The sequence below is a fragment of the Salmo trutta genome, chromosome 12, assembly GCF_901001165.1.
Source record: "Salmo trutta chromosome 12, fSalTru1.1, whole genome shotgun sequence".
Taxonomy (NCBI): domain Eukaryota; kingdom Metazoa; phylum Chordata; class Actinopteri; order Salmoniformes; family Salmonidae; genus Salmo; species Salmo trutta.
Genome location: NC_042968.1, coordinates 56,901,851 through 56,921,937, shown reverse-complemented (window position 1 = coordinate 56,921,937; position 20,087 = coordinate 56,901,851). Strand labels below are relative to the sequence as shown.

Below are 20,087 nucleotides of genomic sequence, written 5' to 3'. Positions count from 1 at the left end.
CCCTATCTCTCTCTCTTCATCTCTCTCCATCTATAGACTAAGGGAGGCTTTAACAGGCAGATAGTGGAGATTTGGTTCACCTCCCCTCTTCCTCCCTTCCCCCTTCCCTCGTTCTTTAAGCTATGCTTTGTGGTTGTAGATGAAAGAGAGGTTGATGATTTGGAGATAAGTGACAGCCAGGCCCTGGGGTTATCAAAGCTGGAGAGACCTAACAAGAATCACAGTATGAAATACTGCTGCTTTTGCCAGAGATGGAGAAAGGAGATGGGAGAGAGATAAAAAATGAAGTGGTGTATTCTTTTTGAACATTTGATTGTTACTTTCTTTTATAAAGAAGTGGCTAAGGAAGTGATCCAACTGTTGCTTATTGCTAATGTCAACAGTCTTTTTGTTATTTTTGAAACTAAGGCCTGTGAAAAGGATAAGAGAAAAATGCACACACACACACACACACACACACACACACACACACACACACACACACACACCCCCATACCCTTCATAATTGAAATAAAACACACACTCCACAGTCTTTCTACTGTCACAGTGCTTGGTTAATCCATGTGCTTGTATAAAGAGGATTAGGGGCGAAGCGCTCCATAATAATTAAACACAGTCTGACTTTTTATTTCAGTTATTTATTGAACCTTTATTTAGCTAGGCAAGCCAGTTAAGAACAATACCCCGTCCAAACCCTCCACTAACCCGGACGAATTGCGTGCCGCCCTATGGGACTCCTGATCACGGTTGGTTGTGATACAGCCCGGTATCAAACCAGGGTCTGTAGTGACGCCTCTAGCACTGAGATGCAGTGCATTAGACCACTGCTACACTCGGGAGCTCTGACTGATAGGACTGATGCTGTTCCGACTCACCTCTGACCTCCACTGCTCTCTCTGGAGGAGAACAGACAATGTGGAACAACTATGACGTCACTCCTTCTGGATTCCCCTAGGCTTGGCACGGAAAGAGGGATATGAGGATGTGGCATAACACAGCTCATAAGGGATTGAAGGATGTACTGTATAGTCTGTGTTTACACTTGCTGCCCAATTCTGATCTGTTTTTTCCCGCTAATTGGCCTTTTGACCAATCAGATCAGATTTTAGTCCAATAATTGTGCAAAAGATACAAATTGGGCTGCCTTGGTAAACAACTTCTAAGATCCACTTCATATAGTCCAAAGATACTTCACTTATTTGATTGATAAGTAGTTATATAGGGATAATAGTTTTGCTGTATGCTTTTTGTTAACCTGCGGTCTATGCTTTAAGTGCAATGTGCACACAAACAGTCATGAGCCAAATTATTGGCTCCCTTGACGACGCCGATCAAAAGATACTATAAAATAAATAACTACTATTGCACGCAAGAAAAAAACTAGATAATTATATTACTGTATAGTAATACAATTGCTTAGAGAAAGAGGTTTTGTTTTAACAAGTAATATTTTTTCCCTCGAAAAGGTAGGGGACAAAATGATTGGCACCCCTGTTTTCAATACCCCTTGTGAGGATAACGGCACTGAGCCTTTTAGTCAAATGTTTTATGAGAATGGAGAACACATTGCGAGGGATCTAGGACCATTCCTCCATACAGAATCCTCCCAGATCCTTGATATCCTTCGTCTGCTCTTATGGACTGCCTTCTTCAATTCAAACCACATGCTTTCAATGGGGTTCAAGTCCGGAGACTGAGATGGCCATTGCAAAATGTTGATTTTGTGTTCAATGAACCATTTCTTTGTGGAATTTGATTTGTGCTTTGGGTTATTGTCTTGCTGGAAGATCCACAAGCAGGTTTTTTTTGGCAATAATGTCCCGGTACTGGGTGAAGTTCATGATGGCGTTGACCTTACAGTTTTTTTCCTATCATTTTGGCACATTTTTCAGATATATGTCTGGTTGTGGTGTGAAAAAGATGGCGCCGTACTGGATGGTCGTCGTTTTGCAAGCGCAGAGCCAACTTTATTTTCTTGAAATGTATCCGCTATCATTTCCTACAACCAACAAGAACTTTTGAACAACTCTTGAACATCAGATCGGCAGCTACTTACCTCAATTCCGGCTTCGACTTCGACTCATCTGCCCTAGGCTCTTTCTGTAATTCTGACCCAATTTTCGGTCTTCCCAAGAGGAAACTCCAACGTTTCAGAGGCAAGAGAGAGGGGATCCTGGTGAGATTAAGGCAAAGGGAAAACTGCCCACCTCTTCCCTCCATTCTACTGGCTAATGTACAGTCACTTGATAATAAGATGGATGACCTCCGATCGCGCATTTGCTACCAACGGGACTCTCAAAATGGCAATATTCTCTGTTTTTCTGAAACATGGCTCTCGGACAAGATACCTCCCATGGCTATCCAACTGGATGGATTCTCCATTCACTGTGCCGACAAGACAGTGGAGTCAGGGAAAATGAGGGGGGAGGGGTTTGCCTCTTCATCAACAACAAATGGTGTGCTTACTCGAGCGCTATGGAAGCGTCGACCCACTGGAACTAACCCTGTATATAGTATGCTTACCTACTTGATCGTCTTCTCCTTATTTCTTATTTTTATATTGTGTGTTTTTGTTCTACCTTGTTATTTTTTGTATTACATTGTTATTGATTACTGCGTTATTGGGGTTAGAGCTGACAAGAAAGGCATGTCACTGTACTTGTGCGTGTGACATTAAAACTTGGTAGTAAGTCACAAAGACCCAGCACACACCCCTTAGCCTGGTGTGTTTTTAGACTGAGAGAGAAAGTGTGTGTGTGTGTGTGTGTGTGCACGTGAGTGTGTGTGTGTGTCTGTGCTACCGCATGTACGTGTGTTAGTGTGTGTTTATGCGTGTGCGCCCGCTCCTGGGTTTAAATTCCTTCTTGTTGTAGCCTATAGCATCCTTCCTAGTCAACACATATCACATCCAGCAACCCAAACAACCCAAACCCACAACAACAGCCTAACCGTTAACTTGGTAACAGAACAGGCGGACATTTTGTGAAAGATGTTTAAACTTTCCCTCCCGATGCTGTGTGTCTGCCAGCCCAGTTCGGAGACGGGACAGGCTTCTAGCACTCACAGAAAATGGAAAATATGCCACATAGTTTCCAAATTATGCTTACCGCTCTCCCCTTTCTCTCCCTTACTTATTCTCTCTCCGTTTTCTCTCCCTCACCCCCTGTTCCCTTCCTTTACTTTAGTCTGATGGAGTGCCAGAGGCTACAGCTAAAAGGTGGTGAGCAGGAAAACAAAGAAAAACATATTTGATTTCAGTGGCAGGGCCATTTCATTTAATTGGTCAGATTCCTGTACATTTCCAGTTCAACATCTTGTGGAAAAATGTACTTACTACGACTGTGATATGTGGTTGTCTCACCAAGCTATCTTAAAATGAACGCTCTGGATGAGAGCGTCTGCTAAATGACTCAAATGTAAATGCAATCTTGTAAGGAGGCACGGAGAAAAAAAACAGAGCGAAAGGGAGAGTGAGAGAGATGCGGGGGATCGGATAGAGCAAAAGAGGAGAGAGTTGGATTCGAATATAAAAACGTAAAAAAGAGAAGTCTGGCTCTCAGCATTTCCTTGAATATCGCCAGAAAGTTCCGAAATAGACTTCTGTCACGATTTCTGACGCTAGGGACCAAGAAAGAGATCAAATTACTGTGAGAGAGAAGCAATAAAACATAAAAAAGAGAGAGAGAGAAAGAGAAAGAGGTGGAAATAAAAAGAGAGACAGAAAGAGCGATGAGAGAGTCTCTAACCCCTACCTGCGGTGTGTGAATAGAGGAATTACTGTGAACAATAATGTTGTTGTCTGCCTGTGAGGCTTCCCGAGGAGGCGGAGCCTGCGCTGTGCATACAGCTGTAAAGCGGTAGCTATGTAAGAGAGGTTCGTGGTTAGGTTGTTGACATTGACATATTGTGATTTGAGAGAGGGCGCTTATATTATGTTTAAGTACCGTAAACCGTGTGTGACTGTGGCATTTCTGTGAATGTATGGGTTTGCTAGTTGTACTGTTTACGAGGATATTGCATGGCATCGTTTACAACGCCAATGTGATACAGTTACTCGCTAGCGAGTCATTGCATAGTTATAGAGTAAATGGTGCTTACCGCTTTCTCTCCTTTACTTATTCTCTCTCTCCCCTTTCTCTCCCTCACTCCCTGTTCCCTTCCTTTACTTTAGTCTGATGGAGTGCCAGAGGTTACAGCTAAAAGGTGGTGAGCAGGAAAACAAAGAAAAACACATTTGACGTTTTTCTTTGCTAGTAGTACTATGGGTTTGCTAGTTGTACTGTTTCCGGTGATATTGCATGACATCGTTTACAACGCCAATGTGATGCAGTATCTGGCTATAGTTATAGAGTACTGTAGTTGTGGCTGTGTTATATTTATTCAACCTTTCTGTAATTATCGTTCGCTCTGCAGGAAGAGTAATTCATCAGGATTCATTTTTATATTTTGTGTGTGCACCTGCGTGTGCATGTGTGTCTGTTTATGTCTCAATATGTATATGTGTGAGTGCATGTGTGTGTGTGTGTGTGTGTGTGTGCGTGTATTTATGTGTCTGTATGCGTTTGAGTGCACTTGTGTGTCTGTGTGCATGAGAGAGAAAGAGACCTCTTAGAGGGCGTTGGCAGACCGTGTCCCCTGATCTTAAACGCTGTCGTTTCCCATTGTCTGTGCCAAGAAAAGCCTGGGATAATAAGGCCCATCTCCAGGCAGCCAGTCAGGTAGATAGGAAACAACATTATGTGAAATAAAGATGTGGGCAGAGGAAGAGAGAGGGAGAGGGAGAGAGAGAGAGAGAGAGGGAGAGAGAGAGGGAGAGAGAGAGGGAGAGAGAGGGAGAGAGAAAGAGGGAGAGAGAAAGAGGGAGAGAGAGAGGTAGAGAGAGAGAGAGCGGGAGAGAGAGAGAGCGGGAGAGAGAGAGGGAGAGAGAGAGAGAGAGGAGAGAGAGAGGGAGACAGAGAGGGGGAGAGAGAGGGAGAGAGAGAGGGAGAGAGAAAGAGGGAGAGAGATAGAGAGAAAGAGGGGGAGAGAGAGAGAGAGAGAGAGAGAGAGAGAGAGAGGGAGAGAGAGAGAGAGAGGGAGAGTATCCATTGCCTCTGGCACAGGACTCTGTTGGCAGACACAAATTGAATATGTCTGTGTCTGATGGTGATTTAGGGATTTTCCAGTTTGGAAGTTATACTTTATAAAAGTTCAGTCAGAACTAATGGGGAATATCCAGAACAGTTTACTCTCTCAACAACTGTCTATTTGGGCAATAAGTAACATATTGATCCTCCAAAAAAAGGTAAATAGAGACAAAGAGAATGAGTACAGAGACATAGAAAAGGGGAAGGTGACGGAGAGAATGATAGAGAGAAAGAGAGACACAGAGGTACAGAGAGAGAGCGAGAGAAAAGGAGAGTGAGACCAGGATACAGAGGTCAAGAGAGACAGAGGTAGAGAAAGAGAGGGCTAGCCACAGACATAGACAGAGGTGGAGGTAGGCATGTGACGGGTTTTTGGTCCAGGACCTGGAAAGAATGAGGAGTTCTCTTCTCTCTCCACTGATGTCAGCCTTTGAACGGTGGCCATATTGCATGACATCATCCAGAGGTTTCCATGGTGCTGCTGATAGGTTGTCCCAGGATGGGGGCGGCTGGATGGGGGAGGAAGAGAGGGGAAGAGGAAAGAGGGGCAGGAGGAGGGAGGAGAGGGTGAGGTAGAGCAGGAGAGGAGAGGAAAAGACAAGGAAGAAGGGTAGGTAAAGATAGAGGGAGGGTTGAGGGAAAGACAGGGGAGGACGGAGGCAGAAAGAGGGGTAGGCTGCAGGTATGGCGGCATAAAGGAGTAGACAGAGGCAGCAGGAAGGTAGAAACAGGGGTTAGGGTTGGGGTGAGACAGTGGGGGGATGGAGGTATAGCCAGGGACAGACAGGGGTGAGGTATAGGGCTCCTGTGAGGGAGACAGGTGAAGTGAATGGGGTAGAGCCAGGGACAGACAGGGGTGAGGTGTAGGGTTGAGAGGGGGGGGGGGACTAGAGCCAGGACAGGGGTGAAGTATAGGGCTCCTGTGAGGGAGACAGGTGAAGTGAACGGCGTAGAGCCAGGGACAGACAGGGGTGAGGTGTAGGGTTGAGAGGGGGGGGGGGGGGGGGGGCTAGAGCCAGGGCAGGTTTGAGGGTGTAGGGCTCCTGTGGCAGCAGTGCTGTGAGCCAGGAAAAAGCAGTAAACCACAGGAACCCATGGTGCTCGTTAAGAGGATTCATTTCAGATTATTACAGGGCTATAAGGAGTTTCCCATGTCCTGTTTCCTCTTTTTCACATTCTTCACTCTCTCTTTGCCCGTCCTGCATTTCATAACCTCTCGTCAGGTAAATAAAACACAGATAGAAATACAGATACGGGGATCAAGGTCGTTACAGTTCTAGGTAGTCCCTCTAAAGAGATTGACAACTGACAGGTGAGTTAGCAGAATTCCTATCAAGAAGACTTGTCAATGATAGACGGTTCGACTCCGGTTCTCTTCCCAAAGGTCAACAAGTGAGAGGAAAAAAACATGAAATTAACTATACAACGTACGCATGTTATTCCACTTGGTGTGCATGCAACTCATCCCATCACTTTTCCAGTGGGGTCAGTTAGGAGTTCCTCACGCAGGGGCAGATGCCCAGACTTTGAACTCCTTTTCCATTTCCTGTAGTGTGGGGATCGGTGATGTAACCAGTGCTCCGTTGGGAGTCCACGAGGCTCCTGTTTGATTGTTTCGCAATTATTAGCCCTTATAGCAGAGCCGCTGTAACGGCGGACTCTCAGTCATGAAGCTGAAGTCATAACTCTAACTATAGCTGACATGTTGGCTAACTTTGTTTACTTTTAGGAACTTATGAAAATACCTGTAAAAGTATATTTTCTTGTGCTTTGAAACACTTTACAAACCTTTTCTAGATGTTTAAACGGATGATAAATGGCATCTCTCATCAAGGCCATTAGAACTAGTTTATAGAGCAAGACCAAAGACTACAGTGATGATGGCAGAGATGGTAAAGAAGCAGACTTTAAGAGCCTCCATAGACCAAGCTATATATTCCCAGACATTACGGTTCCCTTTTCAATCAATGCCAATGGGTTGTTTTAGGTCAGTGGTATTCAAAACCTTTCCAGCTGGGAGCCAATTTGTTCCGCCAGAATTACTGGGGACCCCATTTTTTCCGCAATAATTTCTCGCGACCCCACCCCAAAAATCTAATGACACAACCGGTAAATTTGGTTTGTTACATTAACAAATAACCTTCAATTCATCACATTTTCTAAATGAAAATAAATCAATAAATACATTTCCTCAATAACATTTCATTTTTCCAATTATCTTTCTCAAAAAAAATTCTACACAATTATCTTTACAATAATCATTAAAGGCCTTCAAAATATATATACCCCACTGCAGTTCCCCCACTAGGGGTTGCGACCCCAACTTTGAATACCACTATTAGGTCCTTTTGTATGCTATCTTTCTCTGGTACATAGTGTTTCATGGCTGTGTTGACCATTGAATAGTGTAATGTATTTCTATACGGTGTCTTTTCGCAGTTTCTGAAGCAGTATAAAAGTGGAGTCCCCAAACTAATAGCTTCAGTGGCTCATACTTCATTCATAGACTTTCTATTCTCAGACAGTAGCCTGACGTCTCAGGTTCGGTTTGAAATGCATTGAAAAGAGATATTCAAGAACCTTACTGTTTTGTTAGCTTACTTAATTCATGCTTGACCTTCTCCTATGATGCCTTTTTGGCATATACTATGCTTAATTAACCCTGTGAGAACACACTAGCTGCTAGCTCTTAATGAGTTATTATATGATCTTATATTGAGTTTAACACAGTTCAGTCGTCTAGCCCCAGACAGACAAATTTCCCCCCTGGATCACTGGGAGAATTTCATTAATTCATGGCAGATGTCTGGGTTTCAACTCAACCCCTCTCACCCCCTCCATCAACCCCGTTAATGATCGGAGCAGGCCCACAAGTAGAAGTGTGCCCTCAGCACTTCTTTTGCGGCTTTCAGCAAATGGCCAAGCCAAACATTCCCATGGTGCACCTCTGCACCACCTTCCCCCGGTGCTCCTGGCCAACGTCATAGTCAGAGAGGGGGACTGGAAATAATCCACCCATAATCCTGTGCAGTGGAGGTGACTCTCTCCCAAGAAAAGGGGAGGGGGGAGGAGAAAGGGGAGAGAAAGAGGGGCGGAAGGGAGTGGATGGTACCCAAAGAGGAGAGGGGGAGGAGAGAGAGGACCCGAAGCGGATCCAGAAGTACGACAGGAGCAGAAGGGGGTGAGGCAGTTAGGGAGGGGGTGTGGGGAGGGTGAGAGGGGGTCTGGTGGATAAGTGAGGTGATAGACACATCTGTGGCTTTCGGCAGCTTCACTGAGCTCTGAGAACCAGCCACTGTCTGGAGGGGATACTGTGTATGTGTATAAATGTGACTCACCACCTGGATTCGGTCTTTTGTAGCAACATTTGAAATGGTGTTTTTTTACATTGGATACAAGTAGAGACTCAGAGCTACAAAATGGTATATCATACACTGCATGTTTGAGGAACAATGGGAAAGTAATTATGCTTTGAAAGTTGATAAACTTGTAAACTCAGTGTTTAGAAAATGGCCTATGAATGTTTTGGTATCTTTGTCTACACCCATTTAGCATCGTTCACACCCTCTTAAGCTTTAGCCCCAGCCATCTCATTTCACTCTCGGAACGTTCAGAGCACACGCTTGATGCTCCGGCCAATGATATGTTTATCTCTGAATAACATGAACACAGACTAACCAGCTCTGCTGGCAACAATTTCATTTCGTTTTTTTGCCGACGTTTACTGACACCGGCCATATTCAACGGGTGTTGTACACTTTAGCTTAAGACATGTAGCTTGCTAGGTAAACAATTAACATAACTAGGTAAACAAAGTGTAAGATCACACACATCAAATAGCATTAGCTAACGAGCCAGCCAACTAACGTTAGCTTTTTAAACAACAATGAACATAGTACCGAATCATGTCATTACCACCCTGCATGAAGCTGCTAACCAACCAGGTTCAATGTTAGCTAGCTAACATTAGGCTCTAACTAGCAAAGCAAACGGTTCTGGGATACGAATATCAACCTCATACACTTAAGATTAGCTTGGGAGCCAGCCAGCCAACGTTAGCTAGCTAACAGTACAATTTACCTTGAATTGAAACCGCTTTCTGTCAAAATTAGAAACGTGTAATATCTGAAAATGTAGCTAGCTAATGCTAGACTATCTTACCCGTGTACATCATCATGCATGATGGCTGCGTCTCCCTGTCACGGATGCCATGCCACGGTTGCCCTTAGTTTGAAGATGTAATCCAGAGACCGGTGTTTTGTCCATCTCTTTAGCTATTACTCTAATTCCATTGATTTCAAAACTCAATCGCCAGGAAGTGGAGAGCAACACTTATGCAGCTTCACTACACGATTCATTTAAAAAAAGATGCGTTCGACAGGATTGCCAACACAGTCTGTCCAGCTCAAATAGACAGAAGCCTTCTACAGTTGAAGTTGGAAGTTTGCATACACTTAGGTTGGAGTCGTTTTTCAACCACTCCACAAATTTCTTGTTAACAAACTATAGTTTTGGCAAGTCGGTTAGGACATCTACTTTGTGCATGACACAAGTAATTTTTCCAACAATTGTTTACAGACAGATTATTTCACTTATAATTCATTTTATCACAATTCCAGTGGGTCAGACGTTTACATACACTAAGTTGACTGGGCCTTTAAACAAATTGGAAAATTCCAGAAAATGATGTCATGGCGTTAGAAGCTTCTGATAGGCTAATTGACATAATTTGAGTCAATTGGAGGTGTACCTGTGGATGCATTTCAAGGACTACCTTCAAACTCAGTGCCTCTTCGCTTGACATCATGGGAAAATCAAAAGAAATCAGCCAAGACCTCAGAAAAAATATTGTAGACCTCCACAATTCTGGTTCATCCTTGGGAGCAATTTCCAAACGCCTGACGGTACCACGTTCATCTGTATAAGCAATAGTACGCAAGTATAAACACCATGGGACCACTCAGCTGTAATAACGCTCAGGAAGGAGATGCGTTCTGTCTCCTAGAGATGAACGTACATTGGTGCGAAAAGTGCAAATCAATCCCAGAACAACAGCAAAGGACCTTGTGAAGATGCTGGAGGAAACCGGTACAAAAGTATCTATATCCACAGTAAAACGAGTCCTATATCGACATAACCTGAAAGGCCGCTCAGCAAGGAAGAAGCCACTGTTCCAAAACCGCCATAAAAAAGCCAGACTACGGTTGCAACTGCATGTGGGGACAAAGATTGTACTTTTTGGAGAAATGTCCTCTGGTCTGATGAAACAAAATTAGAACTGTTTGGCCGTAATGATCATCGTTATGTTTGGAGGAAAAAGGGGGAGGCTTGCAAGCCGAAGAACACCATCCCAACCGTGAAGCACGGGTGTAGCAGCATCATGTTGTGGGGGTGCTTTGCTGCAGTAGGGACTGGTGCACTTCACAAAATAGATGGCATCATGAGGTAGGAAAATTACATGGAAATATTGAAGCAACATCTCAAGACATCAGTCAGGAAGTTAAAGCTTGGGTCTTCCAAATGGACAATGACCCCAAGCATACTTCCAAAGTTGTGGCAAAATGGCTTAAGGACAACAAAGTCACCCTCCTTATTGTGGGAAGCTTGTGGAAGGCTACCCGAAACGTTTGACCCAAGTTAAACAATTTAAAGGCAATGCTACCAAATACTAATTGAGTGTATGTAAACTTCTGACCCACTGGGAATGTGATGGAAAAAATAAAAGCTGAAATAAATCATTCTCTCTGCTATTATTCTGACATTTCACATTCTTAAAATAAAGTGGTGATCCTAACTGACCTAAGACAGGGAATTTTTACTAGGATTAAATGTCAGGAATTGTGAAAAACTGACTTTAAATGTATTTGGCTAAGGTGTATGTAAAATTCCGACTTCAACTGTATATGGCAGACCAGTCCAAACTCCTCTCTCGGCATGTCTAGCCGACTCATTATCTCAGCCAATTATGGCTAGTGGGAAGGTTGTTGGCTTTTTCTGTGGCTTAACCACCAATGCTCGTAATTTAACAATTGTATTTGTATTTACATATGGCATAGAAGTTAGTTGTTAAGGCACATGAAAGTTTACATGTTCCAGCTGGCTTTTCTGCCTAAAAATACATTATGATAAAAAATTGTACGTTAAAATGGCTCTCCTGTGAAGTCATGTCTTGCGACATATGCGTAGTTTCCTGAAAATGGTCACAAATGTTTGTGTGTCTTAAGTGTGTGTGTGTGTGTGTGGGGGGGGGGGGGGGTGTGAAGGTGCATTTGACATCTAACGATGTGTATATTACTGTGACAGTGTCTCTTTGTGTGTGTGTGTGTGTGTGTGTGTGTGTGTGTGTGTGTGTGTGTGTGTGTGTGTGTTTGTTACTGTTACAGCTTCTATGCCCGTTTGTCTCCACATTGGTGTACTGTACAGTATGTGTGTTTGTGTGTATCCCTTCGTCTGTGTGTTTCTCCCTCTGTGTGTGTTGATTTATAGCTCTTGCAGTGCAGTGAGCTTACCTGTGCAGTGTGTTGCTTGGTTAGTGTGGTCAGGTTGGAGAATGCCCAGGCAGGCGTTGGGCTCTGGGTTGGTGTTGGTGGAGGTCTGGGTATGTCGGGCAGCAGCTCTGGGTTTGCTATGTAAATAATGTTTTGGATCATGCTGTGAAGAGCTTTGATGTGGGATGGGAAACCAGGTAGGCAGAGGTGGACCAAGACCTCCCATAATCCTACCCTGCTCTCTTGGTCCTGCTGCCCACAATCTGACACACGAGGAGAAAAAACATTAAGGGGTAATACTTGCGAACTTTAGAAAAAGTTTACGTTTAACCTGGACCTCCGTTTCAAAATGTGAATCAGCCAATCAGAATTCCCACGCAAGATCTTTGTCTTGGCTAACCGAGATTAAACTGCTCTAAGGAGTGACTCCAATCCACACTTTGGTTTTGGTAAGTCAGTGCATCAAACACTTATGTTAGCATTTTTGGACTAAGAACTTTGTTTTACTCTGCATAGAGTGTCTGAAATTACACTTCAACACTGCTGTAATATTACCGTCACGCTATTACAACAGTCTGATAGTTTTGGAAAACAACAGTTTTGTAATACAATACCGATGGCGTGTCCGTCTTTTTGTGAGAAATTACACTGGTCACTCAAAACATTTATAAAATATGTATTATTTATAAATAGCCCACACTTAATGATTTTTAAGGACCTATATTAAACAGCTTATGAATGATCTTATAAATCATTGTTAAATACTTTAAAGGTTGTTTATAAATGTGTGAATAATTAGGTTATTAGCATTTACAAATGTGGGAGTAATGATCAATAAATGATGAATAAACTATTTACTAACTCATTGTAAATGCTTTATTACGTTGAGTTAATGTAGGGCTCTACCCTCTCCTGCCCCCACCTGGGCACAACTGGAACAGCACTGGTTAATGGTTGGAAGGTGGATGCTGGACAGGGCATGGCTTGATCTACTGATATAGTCTTGTATTTTGAGATACTACAGATACAGGCCCATATACACACATCCTCTGTCTTTCATTTGGATCCCTTCTTTAGAACTTGGACTTTTGCTCTCCTTCCGTCCCTCCTCTCACGTACACAGGCCTGCAGCCGCACTTTGAACACGCTGGATGTGCTTGTCCTGCTACTCCATGACTTACGGACACAGGCAGACGTTTTTCCACTGAGGGCTGGCTGGGAGTATAGATCGTATTTCACCATATCCCAGAGAGATGCTGACAGGATGGCTACAGGGCTCTGTGTGTGTGTGTGTGTGTGTGTGTGTGTGTGTGTGTGTGTGTGTGTGTGTGTGTGTGTGTGTGGTACTGTTGTTGTCTGGATGTGCTCTGTTAAACACCAGTCTGATGGGATATGTGATGCTTAGTTCAGCAGAAAAAAACAGTTCCGCCAGATCCCACCATTCCCTCAGAAATAGGACCTGTAATTGGGGCGTCTCAGAACATTCCGCCAGGGCTATGAAATACAGCCATTGCTGTTTGTGTGCTTGGTAAAGTGTGTGTGTGTGTGTGTTTCTCTCTCTACCAATCCTATAATCTTTGATATTTTTATTTATTTTATTGGGGTAAGCCAAACCACTGCTTGTCCATTCCATCTCTTGCCTGAGGATACAGTAGTGGCCTCTCAGTACACTGAAGGAATCCACAACTACTGACTCTGCAAAGCATACATACAGTACGACTCCATTGAACATCCCCCACACTGCATTAGTTCAGCTGCAGTGCTAATGCCAAGGCCCACTGACATCATATTGATGAATGGTGGTTTGATGAAGGCCATAGAAATAAATATATTGAAAACATTTGGTCTACACTGAATATTAACTCTTTTTGGCAGCAGGCGCTATAAGGAAAAATATAAGTGTACACCTAGTGAGTGTAGTAATAACATCCACCAGAGGTCTTTGTACTGCCAGTTTAAGCAACACCTGGCTGGGCCTTTCTGTTATAAAGAGACCAAGGTTGCGTCCCAAATGGAAACCTATTCTCGATATAGTGCACTACTTTTGACCAGTGCTCATAGTGCTCAGGTCAAAAGCAGTGCACTACAGATGTAGGATTTTAATTGAATCACTCTTTTGTTGCTGTGAATTTTCCACTTGAAAATGTCTGACTTGTTTTGCCCTACACACTAAAAAAATGAGCGTTCCTCAAGGGTTCTTTGGGAAGGGTGATGGTTCTTTATTGAACCATAATGACTCAAAGAACCCTTTCAGCTTTTCAATGTTTCTTTACTGTATGGAATTTTAACAATATAATATGGATGACCCAAAAAAATAAAAAACCTGTATGGTTCTTCAGAAGGATCTACAAAGAACCTTTCAGATTGAAAGGGGTTCTTTATGGAACCGTTCTCCACAAAGGTTCTATAAAGAACCATAAAAAACAGTTGTAATCCTTTTTTTGGTTCTATATAGAATCTTTTTTAATGGTTCTTTATAGAACCGTAGGAAAGGTTTCTTTATAGCACCGTACAGGTTCCATTTAGAACCTTATGAGCATGGTTCTTTATTGAACTTTCAAAAAAGGGTTCTGTTGTATATAGCACCAAAAAGCATTCCGCTATGGTTACAAGCCAAAGAATCTCTATCTTAGTGTAACGTCTGTCGTTAAAGGTAGACCAAGGCGCAGCGTGAGTTGGGTTCATCTTTCTTTATTTTAAACGTGAACCAGCAAAACAATACAACGAACGAAAAGCTATGCGTACAAACACATGCAACGCAAAGACAACTTCCCACACCAGACAGGTGGAAAAAGGGCTACCTAAGTATGGCTCCCAATCAGCGACAACAAAGTACAGCTGTCTCTGATTGAGAGCCATACCAGGCCAAAACACAGAAATACAAAACATAGATATGGAACATAGAATGAACATAGAAATATAAAATATAGAACATACATCAAAACCCCAAACACACAAAACAAGCACCCCCCTGCCACGCCCTGGCCAAACTACTATAACAAATAACCCCTTTTACTGGTCAGGACGTGACACTTAGAACCATCATTTTGTTGTGCGTAACAAAAATTGTATCAGTCCCTTCAAAAATGTCCATTCATTATTTCCTGTTGCTGCAGAATTATTTTCCTGCTTGTGGCAAACTGTCTCAAATGAAGATCCAGCATCAATACATAGAGAATAGGGTGCCATTTAGGACACATCCCAACCCGGGCCCATACAAGGGAAATCAAAACCAGCTTAGTAGTGACAAACGTTTTATTGTATAGTTTGTCTTTATCAAGGGGAACATGGTATTTTAAAATGACTTTAGTAAAATGGTCTTTGGTTTCCTTCTGGTGAGGTTGGAGAATTTATCTTTAACTGCATTGAACTGAATTGTAACTTTGTGAATATGGACACGCCACAACCAACGAAACATTTTGTGCTTTAAAAGACAAACATAAAGCACAAAATGTGACCCTAGCTAGAAGTAATCTTTCCTCTGACAGTAAATCTCAATGGATGTGTCGAGCTTCCTTTTTTACGTTCTCTCCCACTGTCTATGGGGTTTAAACAAAGCTCACTTCCTGGGCTTGTGTCTTGCCTGGTGGTTACTGGCTTATGGCGGTAGACCTTTGTTGATTACCTTAGAGTTGAACCTTCAGCACCAGCTGGAACTGGGTGTCCAGTATTGTTCAGCACGGTTCAATACAGTGATGATGACAAATGCCGGCGCTTTCTCTCTCCTCCCTCAAGGGCTTTGGCTGTCCATAGCACTGCAGTCGAACACACGCATCAGCTTTTCCCAACGAAATATTGTAAAACGCCACAGCTTCCCTCGTTACCTGTATGGAGACGTGTGTGTATTGTGTGTGTATGTGTGTTTGTGTTTTTCTATGTGGTGGTGTTCTTATTGCCCCAGCTATGTTCTCAGCGTCTGAAAATGTATGACTAAGCGTTACGTCTGGGTGAACTGAGGATCGCGTCACCTGATACTCTGGGGGAGAGAAACGGGGGAGGAAGCAGGAGATGGGGAAGCATCTAGCCACATCCCCCTGGCACCCCCTGAATGATCTCAATTTAGTTTTATTGCGTTTTCGCTGAGCTAATGGGCAGCCATTTTAAACTTTCACTCTAGAGCAGCTGTGAATCAAAGATACTCTACACTTGCTAAGTAGAACTATAAAGGGTTCTTCGGTTTGTCCCCATAGGTGCTAGATAGAACCTTTTGCAAAGAGTTCTACCTAGAACCCTCTATGTAGGGTTCTTTATAGAACCCCTTGTATATGGTTCTACCTAGAACCCTCTATGAAGGGTTCTACTGAGAACCCTTTTATCTTTGGAGGATACTGTAGCATATTTGTGTAGCATAAAATGTATCAACCAATAAATGTGCATGCAAAAACACAGATATTAAAACAAACAGTTCTGAAAATCACCCAGCAATAGAGCATTCTGGGAAATACGATGAATGGCTCTATGTAGAACCCATCTTGCCTTCCAAAGAATCATCAAAGAACCCTTTCTTCAAAAAACAGTTCTCAGGATGGTCAATGTTCTAGGTAGAACCCTTACAACGAACCCCTGTTTTCCAAAAATGGTTCTTCAGATCAAAAGTATTCTTGGTAGAACCCTTGGTAGAACCCTTTTGGAACCCTTTTTTCTGAGAGTGTAGAGACACACAGACAGACCGATTGACAACTAAGCACTGACACAGGATGAGTTTGGTCAACATCCCAGTTCAGTCCATAAGGGTCTGAGAAACAAACCTGACTTGGTCCAACACTTTTCCATCACCAACACTTAACAGCTTGCAGATGGCTGATTTTGCTTCAAATTGGTATCTTCCAGTTCCAATATTGACAACAACAAAAAAGATATGGGTTCAAATGATGCATCTACTAACATCCGAACAGCCCAAATGGCCTGGATATCCTGAGAGCCTTGAGCGTGATGCTGGAGTAGCCATGGTGTGTAATGGCTTTGCAGAGCACTTCATCTGGAAGACAAGGGTCCCAGTTTGTTTCCCTTTCATCCATCAGGAAGACAGACACCAGCCAGAAAACATCAGGAAACAATATTGGACTGTGGTGTTGTGCATGTAGAGAATCACTACGCATATGCAAAGTAATGTTAGAGACCTTCAGATGAATGTTTTTCTGCAAACTGTTGTTGGTTGGACCACAAGTGACAAATACTCTCTGTAAGTAATAAAGATTCTTCATGCATGGAGAATCAGACTTGGAAAAACAAAAGTGTTTTCCAGTCATTTCAAACATCTGGCAGATGGAGTTAATGAAAGACTGAAATCATCTCAAAATAATCTATTTCCTCATGAGGAGATTTTATAGGTTGGCATTCCTATGTATACATATTTGGATGTGTACATACTGTGGGTTGATTATAAACATGATTTGATGGCATTTGTGAGGAAATGTTACGTGTGGTTTAGAGCAGTGTTAAACATGTTAAATCATGGTTTGTGTGTTCTTTAAAAAAAATATGTGTTGATTTCTCTATATGTGTTGTTAGTGTTGGCTTGGGAAGTGTACTGTATAGTTGAGGTACAAGTCTTGTCAAGGATTAAACATATAGTATAACACTCACACCCAACTCCCTATGCAGCCTGGTGATCCTGCTGAACCGTCGCTCTCTCTTTCTCACCCTTCCTCTCTCTCTGTAAACCACCATGTTCATTAGATATATGTGCCAGAGCAGTTCAGCTCATGTCGTCTCCATACACTGTCAGAAAAAGGGTACGTTAGGGTACAGTATTGTTCTCGGGGCTACAAAAAGATCAATACACATAGTGTACCGTCAGATGTACACATATAATCTCACATTGTGGTGTTCGGTACCTTTTAGGGTACATGATGCAATTATAAGACACAATGTATAAATCACTAAATTGGCTGTCACTCCCAAACAGAAGACAACTGCATTGGTACCAATTTATCTTTTAAATCGATCAACTTAAATGTCCCTGTATATATTAAGGAACACCTAACTTTACAAGACTCACACTGCACCTTTCGCAGTGGTGTGTATTCATGGGTGCAGAGGGAAGCCCAAGCTTCCCCAAAAATTTGACCAACGTAAAACAATTTATCTTTCGTCTCTATGTTTTCATAATTCGCAACTAGCTGTATCTATCTGACAGGAGAAATCATCAGAGCGAGGGAAACGGTGCCCCTCTGTCTCAGTATGTGTAGCACATGTATCTTATGCTGTCTGGACAAAAAGAGTATGACATGTTGCCGCTGTAGCGTTTGATTGATGGATGCCGGCAAGCATTTGGCTGCTGTTGATAAAAAAATATATATGATAAAATAATAAACTGTGGGTGTTCCTGGCACAGAAAAACACCCCCAAAAGGAGGCCTGTTTGGATTTGGCATCACACCAATCAAATCAAATTTAAACCAAAATGTCATTGTCCAAAAAATAATGAAGTTTCTGGTCTGCTTGTTACGTGTTGTGTCCTGCAGTAGCTAGCTAAATTGGCCCTTTCCTAAGCCATGAATGACGATGGGGATTTGGACCGCCGAGCGGTGACTTTAAAGCGTCTCAGTTGTCAATACATAGCATCAGCTATCCAGTGTTTACAGTATATACATCATCCTTGACCTAGTTCTTGCTGTTTATGTTCAGCCTGCAGGACGCTCTGCAATACATGTTTTCATTGAGTTAATTTTTTTGGTTTGTTTATTTTCTTGTTTGTTTGTTTTTGTTTTTTACATCAGTTTTCACTTCCTTTTTCCTGTGTGTTTCCAGGGAGACATCCAGCAGCTGATGATTGTAGCCGATCACCGTGCTGCCTATGATTACTGCGAGCACTACAGCCCCGACTGTGAGGTCCCTGTCCCAGAGCAGCCCCAGGCACAGGACCCCAACACAGATGAATACGTGAGTCACTTCATCACCTCTCCACACTCTTCTGTTCTCCACCATCTTGTTTCCTATCCATGTTTACAGTATGTTTAGAGTATGTTTTATATACTCTATCCTTCCTTTCAGGTGAGTCTCTCTCTTCTCATGTCTCAGGGTAATTAACTTCAGGTGGAAGTCTACTTGCTGTGTCGGCTTGAGAAGTTTAACAAGATGATACACTTTTTAATAAAGTGCTCATTTTTTGACAGACAGAGGTTAAGGGCAACTATCGGTCAGGGTGGGTCCTTCAAATCAAATATTATTGTTCACATACACATGGTTAGCAATGTTAATGCGAGTGTAGCGAAATGCTTGTGCTTCTAGTTCCGACCATGCAGTAATATCTAACAAGTAATTTAACAATTTCACAACAACTACCTTATACACACAAGTGTAAAGGAATGAATAAGAATATGTACATTTAAATATATGGATGAGGGATGGCCGAACGGCATAGGCAAGATGCAGTAGATGCTATAGAGTACAGTATATACATATGAGATGAGTAATGTAGGGTATGTAAACATTATATAAAGTGCCATTGTTTAAAGTGACTAGCGATACATTTATTACATACAATTTTTTATTATTAAAGTGGCTAGTGATTTGAGTCAGTATGTTTGCAGCAGGCACTCAATGTTAGTGATGGCTGTTTAACAGTCTGATGGCCTTGAGATAGAAGCTGTTTTTCAGTCTCTCGGTCCCAGCTTTGATGCACCTGTACTGACCTCGCCTTCTGGATGATAGCGGGGGGAACAGGCAGTGGCTCGGGTGGTTGTTGTCCTTGATCTTGTTGGCCTTCCTGTGACATCGGGTGGTGTAGGTGTCCTGGAGGGCAGGTAGTTTGCCCCCTGGTGATGCGTTGTGCAGACCTCACTACCCTCTGGAGAGCCTTGCGGTTGTGGGCGGAGCAGTTGCCGTACCAAGCGGTGATACAGCCCGACAGGATGCTCTCGATTGTGCATCTGTAAAAGTTTGTGAGTGTTTTAGGTGACAAGCCAAATTTCTTCAACCTGCTGAGGTTCTTCACCACGCTGTCTGTGTGGGTGGACCATTTCAGTTTGTCCGTGATGTGTACGCCGAGGAATTTAAAACTTTCCACCTTCTCCACTACTGTCCCGTCGATGTGGATAGGGGGGTTCTCCCTCTGCTGTTTCCTGAAGTCCACGATCATCTCCTTTGTTTTGTTGACGCTGAGTGTGAGGTTATTTTCCTGACACCACACTCCAAGGGCCCTCACCTCCTCCCTGTAGGCCGTCTCGTCGTTGTTGGTAATCAAGCCTACCACTGTAGTGTCGTCTACAAACTTGATGATTGAGATGGAGGCGTGCATGGCCACGAAGTCATGGGTGAATAGGGAGTACAGTAGGGGGCTGAGAATGCACCCTTGTGGGGCCCCAGTGTTGAGGATCAGCAGGGTGGAGATGTTGTTTCCTACCCTCACCACCTGGGGGCAGCCCGTCAGAAAGTCCAGGACCCAGTTGCACAGGGCGGGGTCGAGACCCAGGGTCTCGAGCGTAATGACGAGTTTGGAGGGTACTATGGTGTTAAATACTGAGCTGTAG

General features: G+C 43.1%; 1 protein-coding gene across 2 annotated transcripts in view; it reads left to right on the top strand.

Annotated features, from left to right (window-relative positions):
• The window catches only part of LOC115203847 (collagen alpha-1(XI) chain), a 142,126-nt gene that overhangs the window by 62,716 nt on the left and 59,323 nt on the right, over window positions 1–20,087 (top strand). For both annotated transcript variants that reach the window (XM_029768881.1, XM_029768880.1), the window contains exon 5: window positions 18,367–18,498. In XM_029768881.1, the coding sequence (XP_029624741.1) occupies window positions 18,367–18,498 (132 nt within the window). The remainder of the gene's footprint in view (window positions 1–18,366; window positions 18,499–20,087) is intronic.